We start from the raw sequence: 24,369 nt of genomic DNA, 5'->3' as shown, positions 1-24,369 counted from the left end.
GGTACTGGGGATTGAACCAGGGGTGCTGTGCCACTGAGTTATACCTCCAGTTTTTATTTTTCATTCTAGAAAAATTCTCACTAAGTTGCCCAAGGCTGGCTTCAAACTTGGAATTCTCTTGCCTCAGCCTTCCACTTATAGATTATAGATGTGCAGCACCATGCCCAAACCCAGTTTTAGAATTTTAATTTAAATAATCATGCAGGTACTGGTATTGTCTAAAGACCTACTTCACGTGATACTGCCCTTTAGTTTCCAATGAGAACCTTCAGGAAGTAACAAGGGCAGAAAATTTTAGTCTCATTTCATAGTGTTTTAATTACTTACTGAGGATGTGCACTACTTTCAGAGGCATTCCTTTTACAAAAAGAAAAAAAAACATTTCTTTAGAAAAAGAAACATGCTCTCATGAAGATTTGGGGCATAGATAATAGGGTCTTTTATATGCTTGCTTGTTTTACTTTTTAGTACTAGGGATTAAACCCAGAGTACTTTACCACTAAGCTACATCCCCAGTTTTGGGTTTTGTTGTTGTTGTTGTTGTTTTGTTTTGTTTTGCTAAGTTGCTGAGGTTGATCTCAAATTTATGATCCTCAAAGTTGCTGGGGTTACATACATGTGCCACAGTGCCTGGCTGATAATATACTGTTCTTAAAAAAAAAATACCTCTTTTATGGGGGTAGGAAAGATGGTAGAATGATGTAAACATCATTACCGTAGGCACATTTATGATTGCACGGTGGTACATCTCTACTTCATGTAGAACCAGAGAATTGAAATGCTGCGCCCCATTTATGTATAATGAATTGATATGCATTCTGCTGTCACGTTCAACTAAGTAGAACAAATAAAAAAATAATAAATTTTTAAATATACCTCTTAGCTAGGCATGGTGGCACATGCCTGCAATCCCAGCAGGTCTGAGGCAAGAGGATGGCAAGTTTAAGGCCATCCTTATCAACTTATGATACCTCGTCTCAAAGGAAAAAATAAAAAAGGCTGTGGATATAGCTTAGTGGTTAAGCACCCTAGGTTCACTGGTACCAAAAAAAAAAAAGAAAGAAAGAAAGAAAGAAAAGAAAAAGTATATCTTCACTCTGATGATGCTTCTACCCTTGTGAAAGTCTGCTTGGGGTTAAAGAGCATTTTCTCACACAAGGCTATACATGCTCTATTGGTATACTTGAAATATTGTTATTTGTACTCTCACGGTTTGTTTAGGAACTTAACAACCTTCTTTGGAAAATCTAATCACTTTTCATATCTTGTTTTCTAGGATAAGTACATTCCAAATTCCAAATATTGCACACAGTTTTGAAAACAGGCCCATTCGTAAATTATGAATTGTCCTTAAGATAAAGAGTTAAGATAAAGATAAAAGTTACTGTTTGCAAATACTTTGATAGTAGTGGGAGTTTTCCTGCAAACCAGAGATAAATTTATCAAAAAATTCTTTGCCTAGAAGAACAAGACAGTAGTTCATAGCATACAGTTCATGCTTATGTTGAAAGTATTACTGTATTTACTTAGAAGTCATTGAACTAAAAAGTATTTTTATATTTGGGGATTACTCTGGTCAAGTAATCAAAATTAACTTTCTACCAATTAGAACAAAATTTTAATGATTACTATATCTCTAATCCCTTACTTGATGTTATTATAAGAAATACTCAGTAAAAAGATTATCTGTAGGGCTGGGGTTGTGGCTCAGTGGTAGAGTGCTTGCCTAGCATGTGTGATTCTGATTCTAGGCATTTATTTACATATTTATTTATTTACATATTCAATTTATTTACATATAAATAAACAAATAAAGGTCCATTGACAGCTAAAAAATATTTTTTAAAAAAGATTATCTATTATATTACTTTTTGATGAATGATTTGTTCAGAATGCATTTTGAAATCTGTTTCCTTTTCCATAGTTCCAGAAAAGGAAACCTATTTAGATTTAACTGACAACCCGGGGATCCTATTATTTGAAATCCTATCAAAGCTTGTAGAGACTTCAGCCCTACCCAGAAAGGCTATAATGGAAATAGTAAGGTAAGTGTCAAGGAAAGAGACAAAAGAACAACCTTCTCAGAAGCACTTATAAGGATATCTTACTAACATCCTACTCCACGAGGTCTGGCCCAAAACATAGGAGAAAGGTATCAAAGCAAATGGTCATGTGACACAACATTTCTACCTAGCTCTGAAATTCAAAGGCTGAGCTCAGACAAACCAGGACCCTGCTGTGGGCTTAAGACATCCAAAAAAGTTCAGCCTCCCCTACCTAATACCAGAGAATCCCAGAAGAATAAGACTTATTCAGGGATGATTTTATTTATTTATTTATTTTTTTTGGTACTGGGAATTTAAACCAGGGGTGCTTTACCACTGAGCTCCATCCCCAGCCCTTTTCATTTTGAGACAGAGTCTTGCTAAGTTGGTTAGGGTCTCACTAAATTACAGAAGCTGGCCTTAAATTTACCATCTTCCTATCTCAGCCTACAGATTTGCTGAGATTTAAGGTGTGCAGAAATGATTTAAAATGGCTTCAAAATCCAGTGGGGAATACAAGACACTCCCATACCCACTAGACTTTGAGAGGTGTAGTAAGTTCAGATTTCCCAACATACTGCATGGGGCCAGAATTAGAATTGAGTATAAAGGATGAGAAGAAAACATTCTCACAGGCAAGTGAAATAATTTATTCCAGCAAATAGCACTAAAAACAAATTTCTTCAATCTATTTTTATCATTGTATTATAGAAATTAAATGTTCCCATTATCAATATGTTAAATTCACATTCTACAAAGTTTTCTGGTATCATACTTAAGACTTAAAATTCAGAATGCTACCAAAAAAGGGTAAAAATATTCTTATGCCTCTAAATAGGTAGCCTGTATTATCCTCTCTCTTCATCAGATGTTGAACAGAGAAGGGTGCACAAAATTCTACTTTTCATTTCATTCAAGTTCAAAGATCTTTTTTTGTGTGTGTGGGAGGATACTGGGGATTAAACTCAGGGATACTCTAGCTCTGAGCTATATCCCCAGCCCTTTTCTATTTTGAGTCAGGTTCTCCCTAAGTTGTCCAGGCTGGCCTGGAACTTGCAGTACTCCTGCCTCAGCCTCCTGAATGGCTAGGATTACAGACATGTGCCACGGCACCTGGTATTATTAATTTAATTTAGTTATTTAGAGATAATTTAATAAATATATATATTAAATTTCTGCTGTTGGTACACAAATTTGGCACTTAATCTCTCAGCCTCAATTTCCTCATCCATAAAATTAGGAAGATAATAATACCTGCCTTAAAGGGAAGTTGTGGGAATGATATGTGAAAACACATGATATGTGAAGTGCTTAACACATTACAAAGTTCCATAAATGTCATATTATGTGGAAATAATTACATTAAGCATAGAATATACATATCATTGATTTTAAACCCTTGCCTCCCTAATGAGAATATACTATCATCCCAATTTTTATAATGAAAAAACAGCCAGGCGCAGTGGTGCACACCTATAATCCCAGCAACTCAGGAGGCTAAGGCAAGAGGACCAAAAATTCAAAACCAACCTCAGCAACTTAATGAGGCCCTATGCAACTTAACAAGAATCTGTCTCAAAAGAAAAAAAATTAAAAGAGCTAGGGATGTGGCTAAGTGGTTAAACACCTCTGAGTTCAATCCCTGGTGTGATAAAACAAACCCTGAAGTATAGGCCAGTTAAATAACTTGCCCAGGAGAAAGTGATGCTTGGATTTTAGCATCCTAATTAGGAAACCAAGCTTTTTTTCTATTCCCTATGCTTCCTCTCACACCCAGTAAGTATAGAGGAAATGTTAGCCTATGTTAGTGTTTTTATTGAAATTGGATTGGGGTTGTTATTTATCTGGTTATCTAATTTGGTTGTTAATTATGTGATCATCTCTTTATTGTCTGGTTCCTAAGGAGATTGAAATTGTTTAAAACAATGCCTAAGGGGAAACTTAGAAAGGAAACTCCAATCAGACATCACCAACATGGACCACAGCTGAAGAAACTAGATGGACATTACACTAAAGCATCCATCTAGAACCACAGTCAACATAGTATATTCAATTGACAGACACTTCAGCACATAGCACCAGCAAAAAAGTCTTACTACAAAGCCACTCTACAAAATTGGTAGAGACAACTGCCTTGCCAGATTCACCAGAAGCATAAAAGATAAGGTAACATGACACCTCCAAAGAAACACAATAACTCTTTAGCAACAGGCCTCAAAGAAAAGGAAATGAATGAGCTGCCTGACAATTCAAAAGAATGAATTTCAGAAAACAATGAAATTGTAGAATACAACAGTTACTAATATGGCATTATGTAAAAATGTGGATGTGTAACCGATGTGATTCTGCAATCTGTATTTGGGGTAAAAATGGGAGTTCATAACCAATTTGATTCTAATGTATGAAATATGATATGTCAAGAGCTTTGTAATGTTTTGAACAACCAATAAAAAAAGAAAACAATGAAATTTAAGAGAATACAGGGCTGGGGATGTGGCTCAAGCGGTAGCGCGCTCGCTTGGCATGCGTGCGGCCCGGGTTCGATCCTCAGCACCACATACAAAGATGTTGTGTCCGCTGAGAACTAAAAAATAAATATTAAAAAAAAAAATTCTCTCTCTCTCTCTCTCTCTCTCTCTCTCTCTCTCTTAAAAAAAAAGAAATTTAAGAGAATACAGATAGACAATCCAACAGAATTATATGATATGAATGAGAAATTCAGCAAAGAGATATAAACCATTTTTTTAAAAAGCCAATAAACAAACAAATAAAATATTTAAAAGAACCAAACAGATCTGGGCATAGTGGCATATAATCCTAGCTACTCAGGAGGCTAAGGCAGGAGGATTACAAGTGTGAGGCTAGCCTAGTGTTATGATGGGCAAAAGGTGTGACTTATGCAGTCGAGGGGGAGAAATAAAGAATGTCCATGCACTTCTGCCCTAGTCAATCCTTTATTCACTCAAATCATCAATACAATTTCACTCTACAGGTTCTTAATCAAGAAAACGACAATCCATAATGCTAGGCACTGCAATAGATATAATCAATTCACAGCAAACAATTCTAGATTAATTAATTCACAGCAAACAATTCTAGATCAATTATTCTAAGCACTGCAAACACTTAATCAGGACAGGCTCAAGACAGACATTCCCTCTGCGTGCTAAATTCAAGTGTCAGATCAAAAGTCTCAAGCCTTAGGCTTTAAATCCAGCAGATGCACACTTAGACCAAGGTGATCAGGTCAGAAACCAAAGCAGGTTTCTCCTGGGGTGGAGCTGACAGCTGGTTGAGGAGAGGGTCCTAAGGAGAAGTTGTGACTGTCACCAGGGTTAAGATATGGCTGAGAGTTTGAGAGTGGTAAGGAAAATGCAGAGGATCAGCAACCATAAAAAGTGTTGGAATGTCAGTCCAGGTCCTAATCAGGCTCTCAGTATGAGGCCATTAGTGTCGTCTGGCTATCTGTTCATCTGCTCTATTATTTATACCAAATTTGGGGGCTGTGAACCCCCCCCTTTCAATCATTATCAGATGCCACTGGGTCTCAGTGACATCATTTACCCTGGGGTTAAAACATGGTCTGGTGGTCCCCACCCTGATCTTTTTGCCTTTCCCTCTTATTGGTGAGGACAGCCAGGCAGAGGCTTCACTCTGAATTTATCAGGGTGGGGGAGAAGTGACTTGTTTGTGCTTGAGAGCCATACTGGAGGGCTCCATTAGGCGTGCCTGGTGAGACTGCAGGTTTCAAACTGGAGTTTTTTAAATGGTATTGCTTAGGCCTAGGCCTAAGGCCATCCCCACACCTAGGCAACTTAGTGAAACCCTGTTTTAAAGTAAAAATTTTTAAAGGACTAGGAAAATAAATAAATAGAGTTATGCATGCTACTCAAGTGGTAGAACACTCCTGGGTTCAATCCTCAGTACTATTTTAAAAAAAAAAACAGAATGAAAAGTTGGTTGTGGTGGCACACACTGTCACGAGGGGGCAAAATTGCATCAAATGCAGTCGAGGGGAGAAATAAAGAATGTTCATGCGCTTCCGCCCCTTTCGATGCTTTATTCACTCAAATTACTCAATACAGTTTCACTCTACAGATTCTTAATCAAGAAAACGACAATCCTTTATACTAGGCACTGCAATAGATATAATCCATTCACAGCAAACAATTCTAGATTAATTCTAAGCACTTCAAAAACACTTAATCATGACAGGTGACAGACATTCCCTCTCCATGCCAAGTTCAAAAGTCTCAAGCCTTAGGCTTTATGTCCAGCAGATGCACACTCTTAGACCGCGGTGATAGGGTCTGGAACCAAGGCAGGCTTTTCCTGGCATGGAGTGGACGACTAGTTGAGGAGAGGATCCTAGGGAGAAGTTGCAGCTCTCACCAAGGTCCAGACCAGGCAGTAGAGTTTGAGAGCAGTGAGGATCATGCAAAGGATCAGGAACCAAGGATAAGTAATGGGATGAAAAGTCCTCATCAGGCTCTCTAGCTCAAGTGCATCCTTGTTTTGGCTGGCTGAATCCCTTTTATCAGCTCTATTATTTATACTAAATTTTGAGGCTTTTGACCCCCTTTCAATCTTATCAGCTACCATGGGATTTCTCCATGACATCTGGTCTGGTGGTCTCCACCCTGATCTTCTTGCCTTTCCCTCTTATCAGGCCAGGACAGCCTACCAGGGGCTTCACTCTATTTATCAGGGTGAGGGGAAGTAACTTGTTTGAGGTCATACTGGAGGGCTCTGTGGGTGTGCCTGGGGAGACTGCAGATTTCAAACTGGAGTTTTAAAATGGAGTTGCTTAGGCTCAGGCCTAAGGCCATCCTCACACACACCTGGAATCCTAAAAACTCTGGAGGCTGAGGCAGGTAGGTGGTTTGTGAGTTCTAGGTCAACCTAAGCAACCTGGCAAGGCCCTAAGCAGCTTAGTGAGACCCTGCTCAAAATTAAAAATAAAAAGAGCTGGGGATATGGCTCATTGGTAAAGCACCCCTGGGTTCAATCTCTAGTGTCAAAAGAAAAATAAAAAGCCAATCACAACTCTTAATGATAAAGAACTCAATAAATGGTATAAAAATAGTTAAGTGACTTAACAGCAGAATTGGTCAAGCAGAAGAATTTCTGAGAAGACAGGTCTTTTGAAATGATTCAGATTTTTAAAAAAGAAAGAAAGAAGAAGAAAAATTGAAAAGTATGAAGCAAGCCTTAGAGACTTCAGAGATACTATCAAGCAAGAAAACTCGGGCATTATGACTGTTCCAGGAGAAGAAAAGGGAAAAGGCATAGAAAAGAAATTTTTTAAAAAAATAATTGGTGAAAACTTTCCAAATCTTAAGATATGGACATCCAGGTCCAGGAAGCTCAAAGGATCTCTAATTGTAAGGAACGGTGGAAAAGCTCGGTAAACTCAACAAGCCAAAACAACCGTTTACCTGTCTGAGATTTTATTAGCAGGACCATAGCGGCCAGTCGCAGAAGAGAAGGAGGTTTTGAGAGAGAGAGAGAGAGAGAGAGAGAGAGAGGAGAGAGAAAAAGAGAGGGGGAGAGTAAGAGAAGTAAAGTAAGAAAGAGAGCGGGAGAATAGAGAATAAGAGAGCCAGCATGAACAGGGTGTTGATACTTATGGGCTTAACACAGGATGAGGAGGAGCAAGGCGAGTGGGCTGTTACTTCTTCATTGGCTGAGACTTTGCGCCACTTCAGGGATTGGAGGTGCTTCATTCAAAGTTCGCGCCATTCACAGGGATTGGAGGTGACGGTTCACGCGCCATTCAGTGCGTCATGGACCTGAGCTCCCAGAAGAGAAGCACTCTGGGCGCCATCTTTACCAACACTAATAGATTCAACCAAAAAAGATTCCAAGACATGTTAGAGTCAGACTGTCAAAGTACAAGACAGAGAATTCTAAAGACAACAAGAGAAAAACATCAAGTCACATATAAGGGAATCCCCATTAGATTAACAACAGACTTCTCTGTAAATATCTTACAGGCCAGGAAAGAATGGAATGATTTATTCAAAGTGCTGAAAGTAAATAATACTATACACAACAAAGCAATCCTTCAGAAATTACAGAGAAATAAAAACTTTCCAAGACAAAAACTGGGTATTAAATTACCAAATTAAAACACATAAACTGTCTGAATGGATTTAAAAAAAAAAAAAAACGAGACCCAAGGATAATACTGCCTAAAAGAAATTGACTTAGCCAGTATAGACCCACATACAGTGAAAATGAAAGAATGGAAAGAGATATACTATGCAAATGGAAACCAAAAGTTAGTAAGAGTATCTATACTTTAAAAAAAAAAGAAAGAAGTCATTATATAAAAATAAATAAATAAGGTCATTCTATACTAATAAAGGAATCAATAAATGTAAATATATATGCACCCAAGCTGGAAGCACCCAATTATATGAAACAAACTTGATTAGATTTAGATATAAAAGAAAAGAGAGATTCTATTTCAATAATAGGGACTTCAACATATCATTTCATCAATGAACAGATCATCCAGACAAAAAGATCAACAAAGAAACATCAGACTTAAACTATGCTGTGGACCAAATGATCCTAACAGATATTTTCAAAACCTTTCATCCAACAGCTACAGAAAACATTCTTCTCATCAGCATATAGAACATTCTCCAGCATATAACATGTGTTAGGCCACAAAATAAGTCTCAAAAATTCAAAAATATTGTATCATAGCATATATTCTCTGCAGGAAATAAAAATAAAAATCAACAAAAAGAAACTTTAGAAATTGTACAAATATATGAAAATTAAACAATATTCTCTCTCAGTACTAGGGAATTGAACTCAGGAGTACTCTATCATTAATCTACATCCTTAGCACTTTTTTAAAATTTTATTTTATTTATTCTAATTAGTGATGTATGACAGCAGAATGCAAGTCAATTCATGTTACACAAATAGAGCACAATTTTTCATGTCTCTAGTTGTACACAAAGTAGAGTCACACTACTCATGTTCTTATGGTAATGATGTCCGTCTCATTCCACTGTCTTTCCTACCACCATGCCCACTCCTTTCCTCTCCTTCCCCTTTGCCCTATCTAAAGTCTATTCCTCCCATGCTCCTCCCCCATCCCATTATGAATCAGCACCCTTATATTAGAGAAGACATTCTGCATTTGTTTTTGGGGGATTGGCTTACTTTACCTAGCATTATATTCTCCAACTCCATCCATTTACCTGCAAATGCCATGATTTTATTCTCTTTTAATGCTGAGTAATATTCCATTGCGTATATATAGCATGTTTTCTTTATCCATTCATCTACTGAAGGGCATCTAGGTTGGATCCACAATTTAGCTACTGTGAATTGTGCTGCTATAAACATTGATGTGGCTGTGTCCCTGTAGTATATTGTGTTTCTTTAAAATTATTTTTTAGTTTTAGTTGGACACAATACCTTTATTTTATGTGGTTCTGAGGATCGAACCCAGGGCCTTGCATGTGCTAGGCAAGTGCTCTACTGCTGAGCCACAATCCCAGCCCTATAGTATGCTGTTTTTAAGTCCTTTGGGGTAAAAACCAAGAATGGGATAGCTGGGTCAAATGATGGTTTCATTCCAAGTTTTCCAAGGAATCTCCATATTGCTTTCCATATTGGTTGCACCAATTTGCAGTCCCACCAGCAATGTAAGAGTGTCCCCATATCCTCGCCAACACATATTATTGTTTTTATTCTTAATAGCTGCCATTCTGACTGGAGTGAGATGAAATCTTAGAGTAGTTTTGATTTGCATTTCTCTAATTCCTCCCTTTTTATTTTTATTTCGAGACAGGATCTCACTAAATTGCTGAAGCTAGCCTCCAACTTGTGATCTTCCTGCCTCAGTATCCAGAGCACTGGGATTACAGTGTGTACCACCATATCCAGTTTGTCAATGGCCTTAAGTATTTATTTTTCTACATAAGACCATGAAGTCTTGGAGAAGAGGAAGAAAACCAAAGACTAAGAACTACAGATATAAAACAGTCAAATGGCCTATGGAAGCTGGGCACAGTAGCACACACCTATAATCCCAGCTACTCGGGAGGTTGAGGCAGGAAGATCACAAGTTCAAAGTCAGTCTAGGCAATTTGATGAGGCCCTCAGCAACTTACTGAGACCCTGTCTCAAAATTTTAAAATAAAAGGTCAGGGATGTAGCTTAGTGAGAAAGCACTTCTAGGTTCAATCCCCAGAACCAAAAAAAAAAAAAAAAGGAAAAGGACCTGTGAAAAGTGTCAGAATATTCTCAAATGTCACAGGACTAGACACTCAAATATTATTGAATGATTATGCAAATTCAATTTAAAATTAATTTACTCAGCATATGAAACTTATAATTAAACTTTTTCTTTTTGTCCTATAACTCTTTTTATCCACTTCTGAACTACTTTTTCTTTTTTTAAAGCTATTTCCGAAGAAAATTCCAGGAGGCCAGTGGAGAAATATTGTGGAATCCCCATTCTAGGGAATATGGAAAAAGGAGATTTATGCCAGATATATGCACACCTCCAAGCTCAAGCACCGCTGCCTTTGCTAATGCTGCTCGGGTTGCAATAATGAAAGAAAAGGATTTATTTAAATTTCTTGAAGAGCTCAAAAGTAAGAGCCATTTGTTCCCTCCCCACTTTTTAAAAGGATTTATTTATATGACTACTCAGAAATAAAACCTAGAGGCCAAGAGCAGGGCCTGAGACTCTTCTGAGTTACTGCTCTCTGTCACACAAATACCATTTGGATGCACAGGTATCCCTCACCTGAGTCTTCAGATTCCTGGGTGAAGCCTAAAGTCTGCAGATGGGTGTGGAGTAGGAACAGGAAAGTGAAGGAGGGCCATGACCAATGAGAGAAGAATAGGGAAAAAGCAAAATAGGTACCACGTTTGTCTTTTATGGGAACGACTTATGTTGTTAGTGATACCATTTTTGTTTTTATCTTTTTAGGATGCAATTTCCATTCAGATAGCCCATATTCAAAAATACCCATCTTTCCATTGTTTCCTAATGTGGATGGGGTGGTGATGGGAAAGCCATTCAGAGACACACAAAAATTAGAAATGCTAAGGAGAAAGGAGCCTCTGAATTTCTTTGAGGACTATTTTTTCCATAAAAGAGACTGGAAAACACAGGTGAGATTTAGGTTATGTCACATTAGCTAATTTAAATTTTACATTTTTAAGTACCAATTTAACAGAATAACATGCTTTTTATTTTTAGTCATTATATTTCAAACCAGATTCCATAACCACGTTCCTAAATATAAGCCCAGATGTAGATACTTCATTTAATTTCAACAAATTGTTAAGACTTACTGAAAAATGATGATCCTAAATTTGGGGTTGGGATATAGAATTCAAGAATAATAACACTAGAAGGCCTGAAGTCTCTCTCTACTGCTCCCCCACTGTGTCAGGGATTTGAAGCTATATTTTGGACTCCCTTGACCATCTCAAGACTGTAGTTGGCCAGACACCATGGGATGAGAGGACCCAGGTCCACACAAATTAAGCAATGGTGTGAGGAGAGGGACCATTCTGACCTTGACCCAGAATCCCAGCTGTACCTCTGGCCCTGCTTTAAGCTCTATTGTCTCTAACTTATTTTTCCCTGAAAATGTTGTCCTCATTAGTTTTAAGGTCACAGGTAAATATGCTCATGTTTTCAGAGGTATTCTCTCAGGAAGCTCTGGCCTTACCCCAGATTGGTTGCAGTTCTCCCTGCTTGAACAAAAGAATTAAGATTTGTCTAGAAACCAGCCCAGGCTATAGGGGCATATATTGAGTTCCAGAGGTCCATGCCTGGTTCACCTCATTATGAAATCACTAGAAGGCCCTTCAAACATAGGGTTTTTATGTGATTCTGGAGGGATATCACTGTCAAAAATTACCTTGAGGTCAGACTTTTACTTTATCTCCCCAAACAAAGTCACACCCAGGCACATGTCACTGATAAGATGGAAATAAGAGGACACTCATCCCTCTTTAAATTTATGTGCCAAGGGGCTGCGGTTGTAGCTCAATGATAGAGCACTTGCCTAGCATGTGTGAGGCACTGGGTTAGATCCTCAGCACTAAATTAAATAAAGGTATAAAAAATTCCACTATAAAAAATTATGTCCTAACATTGAGTCACCCCTCTCCCATTATTTTTATCATCAGTTTCTCCAACTAGAATAAAAAGTTCATGTAGACAAGAACCTTATTTCTTTTGATAAGTATCTCTAGCACTTAAAAAAAAGCCTGGCCTTTTTTTTTTTTTTTTTTTTTTTTTTCTGATTTGGTGCTAAGAATCAAACCCAGAGCCTCAAACATGCTAAGTATATATACTCTACCACTGAGCTACACTCCTAGCCCCTTTGGATGAAAGAAAATTATAACACAAATAGTTTGTTTTTTGAGGGCATCCTATGTGTTAATAATTTTAATAGAGAAAGTACCAATAGCTTGCTATATTGTCACCTGGCTTCTACTTTTGTCCTTTTCAATCTGTTCTCCATACACTAACCAAAATGGCTCTGTTAAATTGAGCTTGAAATCTGCTCCCTCAGAGATTAAAAACAAAATCTTTATGACAATTTAGATCCTACAAAATCTAAATCTAAGCCTTTCAATAACTTCAACCACTAGTAGCTATTTACATTTAAATTAATAAATCCTGTTCCTCTGTCATACTAACCACATTTCAAATGCTCAGTAGCCATATGTGGCAAATGGACACCATATTAGATGGCACAAAAATAGGACATTTACATCACTGTGAAAAGTTCTATTGGACATCACCGACTTAGACCCTCCCTGCAGATCCAACGATCTCTCTTCCCACTGCTCACCTTCCAGCACACTTCACTCTACCTGCAATGTCTCATTACTGTGCCTTACATATCAGACTTGCTTCCATCTCACTCTAGCTTTGTTCTTCCCTCTGCTTGAATGCTGTTACCTAGACATCTGCATAGCTCTCTCCCTCACCTCTTTCAGGTCTTGTCCCAAATGTCATTTCAGAATGCCTTCTCTAGCAATCATATTAAAATGATAATCCCCACATTGCTAATGTGCAAGTGCCATTTTAATTGTTCACTTCAGATGGATAATTTTATGTTGTATGAATTTTCATCTCAATAAATTTAACATGTATTTAAATAAAATCACACCTCTAATGGTGCACACCTCTAATCCTAATAACTCAGGAGGCTGAGATTGGAGGATCACAAGTTGAAGGCCAGCCTCAGAAGTTGGTGAGAGAACCTAAGCAATGTAGGGAAACCTTGACCCCCCAAAATAAAATAAAATAAAATAATTAGGCCAGGTGTAGTGGTGCACTCCTGTAATCCCATTGGCTTCGGAGGCTGAGGCTGGAGGACTGTGAGTTCATAGCCAGTCTCATCAACTCAGCAAGACCCTGTCTCTAAAATATAAAAAAGGGCTGTGGATGTGGCTCAATGTTAAGTGACCCTGGGTTCAATCCCTGGTACAGAAAAAAAATTTAATCAAAGAAATAAAAAATCTACAACTTCCAATATCCCCATCCCCTTCCCTGATTTTCTCCATAACATTTATTACCAGCTAATATATTACATTCTTCATGTAATAGATCACATATTTTGCATATATATGTATATTACATCTATATCCACTTTATCTAATATTTATGTCCATATATATTATACTTCATCTAATATGCTATAAGATATAAATTTACATTTATAATAATAGAATATATGTATAAATATATAGTATGTTAAATAATGTATATATATATTATGAGATCTCATGTACTGTGTGGTAGATCTATTCTAATATACTACACATCTAATCTACTATATACTTGTAAATGTTAATTGGAACCAGGAAATGGGATTTTCAAGTTTTAGAATGAAAGTAACGGAGCTATATGAACACTCCCCCACCCATCCAGCTGTTCTTCATGGCCCAACCCACTCACAGATTCCCCATGAGAACATAAAAATACTGGATGATATTAAAGTAAATTAAATGACAAACATTACAAAATGTATTTGGCAAGTCACAGCAGTGCACACCTATAATCTCAGCTACTCAGGAGGCTGAGGCAGAAGGATTGTAGGTTAGAGGCCATCCTTGGCAATTTAGCAAGACTCTGTATCTAATAAAAAACAAAAAAGGACTGGGTATGTAGCTCACTGAGGTTCAATTCCCAGTACAATAAATAAAGTATTCCAATCAAGGAAAATTCTCAAGTTTCAGAAAGCAAGAGAGAGCTGGCACAGTGGTGCACACCTGTAATCCCAGTGCCTTGGGAGGCTGAGGTAGAAGGATCTCAAATTCAAGGCCAACCTTAGCAACTTAGCAAGACCCTGTCTCAAAATAAAAATAAAAAGGACTGGGGATATAGCTCAGTGGTAAGCTCTCCTAGGTTCAATTACCAATAGCAATAAATACATAAGTTTTTAAAAATGAAAAATAAAAACAAAATGCAAGCGAGAACCTAAAGCCAGAATGACAAGCTCATAAAGTGGCCCTGGGAGTGGCCAGGGAGGGGAGGCAGGTAGAGCACATGGCTCCAGGCCCTCATGTCTAGGGGCTAGGGTAGGGGGAACCATCCAGGATGAGGAAATATGTACCCTTAGAGATAAGCTGGCAATTGAGACCTCTACAAAAAAACAAATTTTGGAAGGGCTGCCCTCTCAGTGAAAAGAGAAGTAAAAAATTCTACATAGGCATAAATGTGATTTGCCAAAGCTCTGAATGGAAAAGCAAGTATTTTGTGATAAATTTCAAAGTTGAGATTGTGAAATACATGAATATGCTATCTGAATTTATAATTTCCATATTTGATGAAATCTCTTAAGCTTTAAAATTATCCTAAAAACTGTTTTTAGGGTCTGGGGATGTAGTTCAGCAGTAGAGTGCTTTCCTAGCATGAGGCCTTGAGTTTGATCCCCAGCACTGAAGTAAAATAATATATATATATTAAAAATTTAAAAACCAACTTCAGACTATAGCTACCTTGAGAAGTCTGCCAGACACAAACATATCCAAATCCTAGAAATCACATGGTACACACACACACACACACACACACACACAATTCTTTGGAAGATAGGCAAAAATTACAGTCATACAAGGAAATAATCTACTCTGAAAAAGTCAGCAATAAAATAAATAGGAGTAGCATTACAATAATTCAATATAACAGAGTTAATGTCTAAAACACTATTAAAGTAAATACTACTTTTTGCTGGGTGTGATGGCACCTACCTATAATCCCAGAGACTTGGGAGGCAGAGGCAGAAAGAATTCAAGTTAAAGGCCAGCCTCAGCAACTTAGCAAGGCCCTAACAATTTAGTGAGACTCTCTCTCAAAATAAAAATAAAAGGGACTGGGGATGTGGCTCAGTGGTAAAGAACACTTGGCTTCAATTCCCAGTACCAATAATAATAATAATAAAATATTATTATTATTATTAAATTAAATCTACTGTCTTTAAATAATTAAAGAGAAATTTCAAAAGGAATAGAAAACCTAATTGGGGGTGGGGGCAGTATACAGAATGGGGGAAGAGGGCTCATTTGAAAAGAACCAAATAGAACTACTAGAGATGAAAAAATATAGCATTCAGGGGCTGGGATTGTGATAGAGCACTCACCTAGCACATGTGAGGCCCTGGATTTGATCCTCAGCACCACATAAAAATAGATAAATAAAATAAAGATATTGTGTTTAACTACAATTTAAAAATGAATATTTTTTAAATACAGCATTTAATTAAAAAAAATAAACAGTAGATTATTTATAGTAAGAAGACTGTGAACTGGAAGACAGAGCTGAGGAACTTACCTAAACTGCAACACAAAGAAAAACTAAAGGAAAAGATAATAAACATGAAGGGTAACATGAGCAATTCCAACAGAATACAAAAAGAGCTCCAAAAGGAAAAAAAATGGAGTGGAGAAGAATCAATATTTGAATAGATAATGGCTGAGAATTACATAAACTGATGATTATCTAAAGTGATGAAAAAAAATGAATTCTTAGATTAAAGAAAGCACTCTGGAGCAAGGTACATAAATGCAAAACCAACTTGAAATACTGCAGTGAAATTAAAGTTCATGGAAAAAAACACTTTAAAAGCAACCATAGGGCCGGGGTTGTGGCTCAGTGGTAGAGTGCTTGCCTAGCATGCATGAGGTACTGGTTTGATCCTCAGCACCACATAAAAATAAACAAATAAAATAAAAGTATTGTGTCCATCTACAACTAAAATATATTAAAAAAAAAAAAAAAAAGCAACCATAGAGGACTGGAGATTTGGCTCTGTGGTAGAACACCTGCCTGGCATGCATGGGGTCCTGACTTCAATTCCTAGCAACACACACACACACACACACACACAAAGGCATTTCAAGACAGCAATAACAGAACATTAAACCAAATGCAGGGCATTCCTAAGTGTGACCCCTATATAATTGTACAGATCACATGTCCATGAAGCTGGCCCTTAGAGAAAGGAAAAGTGAAGGGATAAGATCCCAGGAAGGACCAGGCATAATGGTTCATGCCTGTAATTCCACAGCTGAGGCAGAAGGATCTCAAGTTCAAGACCAGCCTCAACAATTTAGCCATGCCCTAAATAACTTAGCAAAACCCTGTCTCAAAATAAGAAAGAAAAAGGGCTGGGGATGTGGCTCAGTAGTTCAGCGCCTCTGGGTTCAATCCCAGATATCAAAAACAAACAAACAAACAAACAAACCCAGGAAGGAACAAATAGAGAATACAGGATTGAGTTTGCCCTAGGAAATCAGGAAAAACTTTCTCATATAAAAGGAAAAGAGGAAAAAATGGTTAAAGGATGGAGAAATCATAGGGTAGGCAGAAGAGTTAAGAGAATTCATGTTAGATAGCTTTAAAGAGACAAGATCAGCCAGGCATGTTGGCATACAATTAATTCTGGCTACTCAGGAGGCTGAGGATCACAAGTTTGAGGACAGCCTGAGCAATTTAGTAAGACTCTACCACCAAATTAAAAATAAAAATGGCTGGGGATGTAGCTCAATGGTAGAGCAGTTGCCTAGCACATGCAAAGCCCTGGGTTTAATCTCCAATACCATAAACAAACAGAAAAAGAGCCAAAATCATCAGTTGAGAAAGTTTGAAGATCTGGCTTCCAGCAGCCACTATGGTAAGAGTGAATGAAGAAAGAGAATGTCAAGCAGTACTAAAGGCCTGGACAGGACTACATGATAAGACATTTTCAAAAAGAGCAAGCAGTATATGTAATTTCCACTAGCAATTGTTCAATAGCACAGTACAGGGGAAATAGCCATGGGTTGCCTGTCAGAAGTCTGGAAGTAATACAGGTGGTACTCTGTGGAGGGTACCTTCATTTTTGGTGCTTGTAATAGCTTGGGACATTTGGGTCAGGATGGAGTTGGCTCCTCTTTATTCTCCATATCTAGTCCATAAGCCATCTGATCTGTATTTCTCTTATAAATAGGTTTTGTCATTATTAAAGAACCTTTACTAAATATCCAATTTACATGTGGCACTATTCTAGGGGCTCCAACACAACTGACAAATAGTTTAACAATAACCTTATAAATCATATGCAAATTCTCTCATACTGAAATATATTTTTGTTTATTATATCTTTTTTGTATGTATAATTCAAACTAAAATGTATTACTAATCTTCTTTTTTAAATGTACATAAAGGCAGCAAACATAAAGCCTGTGAACATTTCTTCAAACTATTCAGATGACATCCTTGCCATCAATCAAATACTCAAGAAAAAGCACAGATGGACAGTGGCTGATGCAGCTGCTATTAAACAGCACGTGAGTGTTCATAGTTGACCGCCTTCCCAGCCACATTAACAAAAATATTTTCCATTTCAATACTCTCCCATAAACCCAAGAGCATTTTTATCTGCTCTCTGTCTTTAAAATGAAACAAGATAGAAAGATGATCATGGTGATATACATATGTAATCCCAGCAACTTGAGAGGCTGAGACAGGAGGAGCATGGGTTCAAGGACAGTCTGGGCAACTTTGCAAGACTCTGTCTCAAAATAAAAAATAAAAAGGACAAGGGATGTAGCTCAATGGTAGAGCACCCTTGGGTTCAATTCCTAGTACAAAAAAAAATTAAAATGAAACACGATGGTTTCTCATTTGTATCCACTGTAATGATAATATTTTTTGCTCTATAATCAAACAGATTCAAATGTTAAATGTTAGGATTCATCCTGGTAATCACCTAAGTAGGTATACCTAGCATCAGTTCTATAACATTCATTTGTTTCATGATAGAAATAGCAAACAAATTAAGGTAATAAATCCACTGTCACCATGAGTGATGTACTCAGAATTGAGATGAATGAAAGCATCATCATTATAGCAACTAACAATGTTAACAATAGCTTAAAGGTACTTTGCAAGTGCTAGACACAGCACTATACAAACATTCTACAAGTGCTCTGCAGGTACTGATTCATTTAATTATCACAACAACCCTTTGAGACAAGTACTGTTATTATTCCTTGTCATGTGCATAAAAAGGTTAAGGCACTAAATTAGTAAGGAACAGATTAAGGATTATAAACATGGGGAGAGTGGCTCCAGAATAAACACTTTTAACAACTCTATGCTTCCTGTCTAGTTTTGTGACCTAACTTTTAGCAATTTATGTACCCCACAGAAAAAGAGCAGGATATAATTACTTTTTGCCACTTCTTTTCTGCATTTTTTTTGTGTGTGTGTGTGCGTGTGTTTGGGCCATACTAGGAATTGAACCCAGAAGCTCTCTACCAAAGAGCTACATCCCCACTTCTTTTTATTTTTTTGAGACAGAGACTCACTAAGTTGCCAAGGTTGACCTTGAATTTGTGATCCTATTGCCTCAGCCTCCTGTCCCTCTGCACTTGATACTAACAATCAAGCTCTCCTCGGCTTGGGTTGGGATAAATGAATTATGTGTGTTCTGTAGTACACGCCACAGAAACAGAGGAGCGAGCTCCCAACAGTCTCATCGTGGTCACACGCACACTAAAGTAAAAGGAAGCTGCATATAGCTAGAGGCCTCCATCCCTGGGGCACCAACTGCCCCAAGGGCTAAGAAGCTTGAGATCAAATAGTTTGGCATCCTTGTAATCCAGTCACAGAAGAACACTGGCATCTCTGTATCAGGTAAAGGAATAGCTAGAGTGACATTCTTTGAGCTATTTCAATCTACCTTCCTTGTTTCAGCCATCACCCATATAATGATACTTAAATTTGTCCCAAGCCTAGACTTTTTTCCTATACTTTGTCTCAATGATCTACCTGAAAAAAGTTCCACCTCTATGCTGTCTCATAGCACATAAAATTCAACATGCTCTAACCACTTCTCATCTTCTGCAGCAAACTGGCTCTACCTAGGGATTCTGCATCTCAGTTGTTGATACAGAATCCACTCAATCACTGAAGCTTTAAGGCCAGGAACTATCCTTAATTTTTGCATTTTTCCTCATTCCACACATCTACCAGTCCCCAAACCCATCCTCTCATTCTGGGGAATTTTTGAAATCTATCTTCATCCCATCCCTATTACCTCTGCCTTAGTTGAGGCCCTCCACAGGTCTCACCTGTATAACAGCCTCCAGCCCACTATCCTTAGCCATGTAGCTGCTCCCCTCCAACCAATCTCAACACAGCTACCAATGATCTAACATGAAGATCCAACCAGGTCACTATCCTGCTAAAATGCGAAGGCTTCCCTCTCAGCCATAGCAGGCTTTTTCAATTTTCTACTAAACACACTGAAGGATTTATTTCATTACAACATGATTTTCACAAGGAAATGACTCTCCCCACCCATACTGAATCACTGATTTATAAGATTAAGTTTTAAGAGTCTGCTGATTCTCCATTGTCACTCCATTCCTCCCACTTTTTTTTCAATATTGGGGATTGAACCCAGAGGCATTCTACTACTGAACAACATCCCCAGCCTTTTTATTTTTCACCTGAGGCAACGTCTTGCTAAGTTGCCAAGGCTGGCCTCCAACTTGTACTCCTCTTGCCTCAGCCTCTGGAGTCACTGGGATCACAGGCGTGTGTCGCTATGACCAGCTTTCCCTCCCACTTTCAATGTGACACTCCAGCAATACCAAAGTGCCTGAATCCTCTGATCAATTCCAGAATGCTGACTGTATTTCAGCCTTTGTTTATTCTGTCTCCTCCCTAGAACACCTTCCCATCACCACTCACTCCCTCAATATTACCAAATACTTAAGGACTTAGCTTAACTCTTTTCCCTGGTTCTCCTGTTTTAGGAGATATAATTGGTACTCAATTCAACCTATCTCCATCCCATACTTCTCCTTATTTTAGTCCATTATATTTTTATAAAATTTCTTATTATCTCATTATTCCTAAGCAACACATTTTGATTGTCCAGCAACTCTTAGCTCAAATGTCCTTAAGAGGCACTACCTAATGTACAGACTCAATGATTCTCAAATACATAACTCTTGGGCTACTATGATTGTAGTCCACATGTCAAAGATATTTGGCAGTAACTACAGTAAACTATGTTCTCATTGCAGGTAAAGAGAGCTACAGAAAACTATAATTTAGGAGTTGCCCTTGCACATCGGAAAGAAATGTTAAATCTCTGGCAGAAGGTACGAGGGGATCTGATTGGAATAGACACTAACAATGAGTCCTTTTATGACACCTTTTCTACTTATACATGGTCCTGGAATGTTTGCCAAGAATTACTTTCTCCTAAGGACTTACGGTTATATGATGCCTACACCAATAAAAATTTCCCACTTAACTCCGGATTCTCTTCCGCATCGGATGTCAGTGAATGTGACAGAGAGACAGGAAGAAAAAGAAAACGGAAAGGTTTTAGAGTGTTTCAACAATGAAATTTCTACATTTCCTAAACAACTCATCAAAAACTACTTTTTCAGTTATCAAAATTATGATTTCTTGCTTTTGTCTAGTACATTCTTAGCAGCTGGAAATTTTGCCATCTTTTGGATTCTGACCAGTAAAAATCTGTAAGTCATAAAATGGTTTCCTTTCCTAAATCTTTGATAAGTAGATGCCACAGTTAGTTCCAGCTACACTCTGCTGCCCCCACCTGGCATAAAACTGCCAGGGCCTCAGCAGGAAAGTTCAAAAAACAGGTAAGCATCTGAGTGACTAATTATAAAAGGGAACTAGTTTTTTTTAATTGCTTTTATTTTTAAAATACATGACAGCAGAATGCATCACAATTCTTATTAGGCATATAGAGCACATTTTTAATATCTTTGTATATAAAGTATGTTCACACCAATTCGTGTCTTCATACATGTACTTTGGATAATGATGTCCATCACATTCCTCCATCATTGCTAACCCCCTGACCCTCCTTTCCCCTCCCACCCCTCTGCCCTATCTAGAGTTCATCAATTCCTCCCATTGCTCCCTCTCCCTACCCAACTATGAGTCAGTCGCCTTATGTTTCAGAGAAAACATTCGCCATTTGTTTTTTTTAAAATATACTTTTAGTTGTAGATGGCACAGTACCTTTATTTTATTTACTTATAATTATGTGGTGCTGAGGATAGAACCAGTGCCTCACACATGCTAGGCAAGTGTTTTACCACTAAACTACAACCCCAGGCCAGGGACTAGGTTTTCAAATGTACATGGAAGTGGTTAGAGGCAGTGCATGACAATAACCCTTCCATTTCAGGGAATAATGTCACCACCACCACCCCCAGAGGAATGGTGATTAAATTTGGATGTTCCTAAGTGTCCTTAGCCACACACCTGTCTCTTGGCTTGCTCCTACCCATAGTTGATCTCATCTATTACCTTTGCTACTAAAGAACACATATCTAATGAAAAAACAAATATATAACTATAATACAAGTTATTGGGAAGACTGTAATTTTTATTGTGGTAAAATGTACATTACATAAGGGCTGGAGTTGTGCTCAGTAGTAGAGCACTTGCCTAGCATGAGAGAGGCACTGGGTTTGAACCTCAGCACCACATTAATAAATAAAATAAAGGTATTGTGTCCATGTATAACTAAAAATATTTTTTAAATGTACATTACATAAAATATCCTATTTTAAATAATATTTAAATGTTTATCATCATATCTGTTACATTTTTATTCTTCCTAGTTCCACTCATTTCCCCCTCTTTTGGTAACAGGGATTGAACCAAGGGGCACTCAACTATTGAGCCACATCCCCAATCTGTTTTTTGCTTTTGAGACAGTGTCTTGCTAAGTTGCTGATGCTGCCTTTGAACTTGCAATCCCTCTGCCTCAGCCTCCTAAGCTACTGGAGGTATGTGCCACCATGCTCAGCTCCACTCTTATAGTTCTTAGAACCCCTATGGTTCTTGAGAACTGATCATAGACAATTTTGGGATTGTACCAACATTAATCAACTTTTTTTTTTAGGGGGGGTAGCTGGGATTGAACTCAAGGGCACTTCACCACTGAGCCATATCCCCAACCCCTTTTATTTTTTACAACATGGTTTCACTAAGTTGTATAGGGCCTTGCTAAGTTGCTGAGGTGGTCTCAGACTTTCAATCCTCCTGCCTTAGTCTCCCAAATCCAAATTACAGGTGTGAGTCACCATACCCAGTTTATACTAGACTTTTAATATATAGTCAAGATATCAAAAGTGTTGTTTCCATAGCTAATTCTGATCTAAAAATGTAAGGGAAGAGATCCTCTATTTGTAAGAATTATCCAAGAGAATGATTTGCAGGTGTGTGGCTAATCCACCCCAAATCATCATATGGTACAAATGTTCCCCCACCATGCCACCCAGTGTTGGGGACCTAACCCAGGGCCTCAGGCATGTTAGTCAAGTTCTCTACCACTGAGCTACCTCCTCAGCCCCATACAATCAATTTAATAAAAGGCAGAGATTATCTAATGAAGAAACAAATATATAACTATAATACAAGTTATTGGGAAGACTGTAATTTATTAATTATTAATAATTAATAAATTTTTATTTTTATTAATTATTATTTATCTTTATACATTCTCAGTTTGGAGTTAATAAATGGAAACGGAGCTAAAGCTAATCCTCTGAATATTACAGTTGCTTTAAATTTATTTAGATCATGATCAGTCATGAATCATTTGCAAGGTAATTCCTATTTGTGGGTTTATTTATTTTTTTTAATTTTAAGTTGTTGATGAAACTTTATTTATATGCAGTGCTGAGAATTGAACCCAGTGCCTCACACATGTTAGGTAAGCACTCTACCACTGAGCTACATTTCTAGCCCCTATAGGTTTCTTGAACAGTAGCCAGGTTCATATTTACTGAAAAAGATGCAAGACCAAAAAACTAAACATTAGTCTAGAACAAATGTGGGTTTTTTTGTTTTTGTTTTGTTTTGTTTTTGGTACTGGGGATTGAACCCAAGTTTGCTGTAACACTGAGCTATACCCCCAGCCATTTTAGTTTGTGTGTGTGTGTGTGTGTGTGTGTGTGTGTGTGTGTGTGTTAGTTACTAGGGATTGAACCCAGGGCTTCACACATACTAGTCAAGAGCTCTATCACTAAGCTACATCCCCAACTCTTTTTATTTTATTTTAAAACTAAATTGCCCAGCTGTCCTCAAATTTACAATCATCCTGCCTTAACCTTGTGAGTTACTGCGATTACAAGCATGAGCCACCATTCCCAGGTAGAACTAATGCTTTTTACATCATTATTCTAGAAAAATATGATCCAGAAAAAGGGAAAGACATGTTTAATACTGATAAGGACAGTGGATTATAACGTAAAATTATAAAATTCCAGGAAAAAGTAGTGAAGGTAGTGAAGACCTCCCAAAACAATTATAAAAATAGCATTAAAATAATTGTGCTCCCCCAAATATTAAAAAATCTAAATATATTTGCAAGCCAGGCATAGCAGCACATAACTGTAGTCCCAGCTAGTCAGGAGGCTGAGGCAGGAGGATTGCTTGAGCCCACAAGTTCAAAGCTAATAATCCCAGAAGCTCAGAAGGCTGAGACAGGAGGATCACGGGTTCAAAACCAGCCTCAGCAACTTAGCAAGGCCCTAAGCAAATCAGTGAGACCCCGTCTCTAAATAAAATATAAAAAGGGGCTGGGCATGGTGTTCAGTGGTTAGTGCTCCTGGGTCCAATCCCTGGTACCAAAACAACAACAACAAAAAACAAACAAACAAAACAAGTTCAAGGCTAGCCTTGGCAACATAGCAAAACCACATCTCAAAAAATACTAAAGAAGCTGAGCATAGTGGTGCATGCCTATAATACCAGCAACTTGGGAGC

At 37.7% G+C, this 24,369-nt stretch overlaps 1 protein-coding gene across 1 annotated transcript; it reads left to right on the top strand.

The window, feature by feature from the left end:
• Nucleotides 1-587: 587 nt before the first annotated feature.
• Efcab3 (EF-hand calcium binding domain 3) lies at nucleotides 588-21,293 on the top strand. The gene is made up of 5 exons (XM_015504764.2): nucleotides 588-2,045; nucleotides 10,479-10,672; nucleotides 11,014-11,198; nucleotides 17,760-17,882; nucleotides 20,634-21,293. The coding sequence occupies exons 1-5, from the start codon at nucleotides 1,879-1,881 to the stop codon at nucleotides 20,958-20,960; spliced, it is 996 nt and encodes a 331-aa protein (XP_015360250.2). The 5' UTR covers nucleotides 588-1,878; the 3' UTR covers nucleotides 20,961-21,293.
• Nucleotides 21,294-24,369: the final 3,076 nt, after the last annotated feature.

This window comes from Marmota marmota, unplaced genomic scaffold (assembly GCF_001458135.2).
Source record: "Marmota marmota marmota unplaced genomic scaffold, marMar, whole genome shotgun sequence".
Lineage (NCBI taxonomy): Eukaryota > Metazoa > Chordata > Mammalia > Rodentia > Sciuridae > Marmota > Marmota marmota.
This window is presented reverse-complemented; position numbering and strand designations above follow the sequence as displayed.